The sequence below is a fragment of the Priapulus caudatus genome, unplaced genomic scaffold, assembly GCF_000485595.1.
Source record: "Priapulus caudatus unplaced genomic scaffold, Priapulus_caudatus-5.0.1 Scaffold2359, whole genome shotgun sequence".
Taxonomy (NCBI): domain Eukaryota; kingdom Metazoa; phylum Priapulida; class Priapulimorpha; order Priapulimorphida; family Priapulidae; genus Priapulus; species Priapulus caudatus.
Window position 1 is genome coordinate 31,223 of NW_014579420.1, and position 2,684 is coordinate 33,906.

General features: G+C 39.4%; 1 protein-coding gene across 1 annotated transcript in view; it reads right to left on the reverse strand.

The window, feature by feature from the left end:
* LOC106818591 (vitellin-degrading protease-like) overlaps positions 1 to 2,068 on the reverse strand; it is a 4,692-nt gene extending 2,624 nt beyond the window's left edge. Inside the window, exons 1-3 of the mRNA XM_014823285.1 lie at positions 1,993 to 2,068; positions 1,656 to 1,736; positions 4 to 146 (exon numbers count right to left, since the gene is read on the reverse strand). Coding sequence (XP_014678771.1) covers positions 4 to 146; positions 1,656 to 1,736; positions 1,993 to 2,068 — 300 coding nt within the window. The remainder of the gene's footprint in view (positions 1 to 3; positions 147 to 1,655; positions 1,737 to 1,992) is intronic.
* Between the last annotated feature and the right edge of the window lie 616 nt (positions 2,069 to 2,684).

Genomic DNA, 2,684 nt, shown 5'->3' on the forward strand with positions numbered 1-2,684 from the left:
TACCTGGCAGGCGTCTTTACCACCTTCTGGGTATCCTGCACACAGCATGTCGTCGGTAATAGAAGATGATCCGTACTGTTTCCTGCAAAGTGCGTTAGTGATCACGGGTACTTGCACAGCCTGGAGGATGTTGGATATATATCCACCTACAATAGAACGCAAACATAAATTTCAAGTTGAATAAGAATGAACGCGGGTTGGGGTAGCAAAAAGAATGTGGATGTACGTGCATGCGCGTGCGTGCGTGGGCGTACGTGCATGGGTGCGCCAGAGCGTGTATGGATTTACGTGTGTTCTCTCGCGTATGAGCGTACGTACGTGTGTTCTTGTCTTGGTCTAAAGGATTACTTCTTTGTGAGCAATCGTAACGCAAAACCTGATTGATTAATTGACACATTTCTTTTTAAAATGACTGAAGTTCCTATTAAACACATCTTTCTGCGACATTCAAGATTGATACGTCTTCTCTGACTGCTCTGCATGACTGTATGACCATAGCATGTTATGCTTTCATTGTGAAAGATGCGTTCTTGCGATACGCTACCTTCTCGGACGGAACCCCAGCCAGAAACCAAGGCGTCTTCTCCAGCGTAACTTCCGCTGTTTGTTCCTGCCAAACCTATAGGACTGGCGGTTTCAGAATATGAAATGGTGGAGCTCAGAATCATGGTAGCGACGTCGTTATTGATACCATTATCGCCGTACGATTCGTGCGTGTAAATCTTGCTCACCTATTTATATAATTTATATAAGTAATCCTATATAAGCACGCTCCCCGTTTTCAAATCAAAATACAAAGGATTTAGGATAGATATAATATTACGAAAATTAAATAAATTAACGATTGCTTATTACATTATATATTACTGACGGAAATAGCTCTCATTTGTCATGGGTTTTAATGTTCAGTTCAGAAGTAGATGCGCTGCTCACACAGAGCACTCTTTGTTCAGAGCAAGATTGCATCCGATTATAGAACCATGGCAAACTATGAACGAAATCACACGTCACCTGCAGCGATATAATTTACACTGGGTACCAGCGTATGTGCATTACTTACTCCTGCCGTATTTCCATTACTTGTAATATCGGTGACACCATATTTGATAGAAAAGGAACTGGCGTAGTTTTCCAATCTGCAATTCATTGTGTCAAACATATATATATATATTCAATGGTTTAGCAAATAATATTTTAATCAGGCCAACCGTAAAAATTCAGCGATATATCAAAAACTAATTAATCATGACAAATATGATTGACTTGAAATTTTTCTAGCGGTTGCATGAATGTGCGGGTGCGTGAATAAAAGAACATGGAACATATGCAATAAACAAAACTCGCCCAGAGACGCAGTGAGCAGCAGTCAGAATGGTGTTTGAGCCAATAATGGAGCCTCCACATCTAAAGGATTCACGATAGTACATAGCAATCTGAAAATACGATTCAAATATCAGACTAATAGTTTCAACATAATGTTATATTCTACTCTTGTCATTTATCGTAAACGATACTATTTTTTACTAGAGAGCGTCAGCTTGGACGTACATAGTCGTAAGACAAAACGCAATTGGAATATGTAAATAGTTTACGTATAGTCTAGTGGAAATGAAGTATGTGTTATATAGTTTTTTGTGCGGCATAGCAAGAAGAACTTGGCTCTAGTACCTGGTATGGGTAATCCTCAATAATCACATCATCGCCGCCAACAATCTTCGTGTCCGGGGGAGCCCATCCTAAAACAGAGAGTCACATTGCTTTCGGAATCTTTGAAACGTTCGTTTTCTACTATCATATTATTACTTATTTCTCTCTAAATCGGCCAACAATGTTTCCGCCGTTAATTTACAATATGGCTAATTATCGCACACGCTCACAGAACAAATAATATAGAATAAAAACAACCATCTAGAAAACAAAATATGACACAAATGAGTTTGCCAATTTAAACTCATGAGTTTAGTTAGATCCTGAAACCTTCGGAAGACATACCTTCGGGAAGTCGTGGCCACCTCGGGGTAGTGGCGCTGGCGGCGCAGACGACGGCTAGCAGAACAAGAAGCTTCATGTTTAGTTTTGATGCTCTAACTCAAGTGCCTACATTGTCTTGTTACAAAGCTTATATACACCTTTATTATCTGCATCTAATCCCAGTATATCCCATGTTGTTACTCCGAGTATCACGATTTGTTTGTTTGTTTGTGTACCGATACTATCAAACAGCTGGTATATTATATTTCTGTAAATAATTATTATCTTGTTGTATTAACAGGGCGTTATATATGCTGCGTAGAAATAGCAATAATAAGCGTACCGTATGCCTGATGACCTATGTAAAATTGATTCATATTCAAAGTTGCCTAAAATTCTATCTCTAAAGACGTGAGCGCTTTCTCTTTGACATAATGCTTTTGCGAGTTACAACTGGGACTCATAAGTTACTAAACGCACACGAAGGAGTAGTATGTACGGGTATGTGTGCCCACATGGTCTAGTATTTGGACAACATATCCGCCTGTGGGAATCATACCAGACTGTCAGATAAACGCATGGTATCATATCATCCCGAACCATAACGAGATAGATCCATATTCAACGAGGTCGATTGATAATTTCAAAGGTTTGATGTGATGTTATTCGCTTTGCCATGTATACCATGCAAGCTGGTGCTTGATATCATCCTT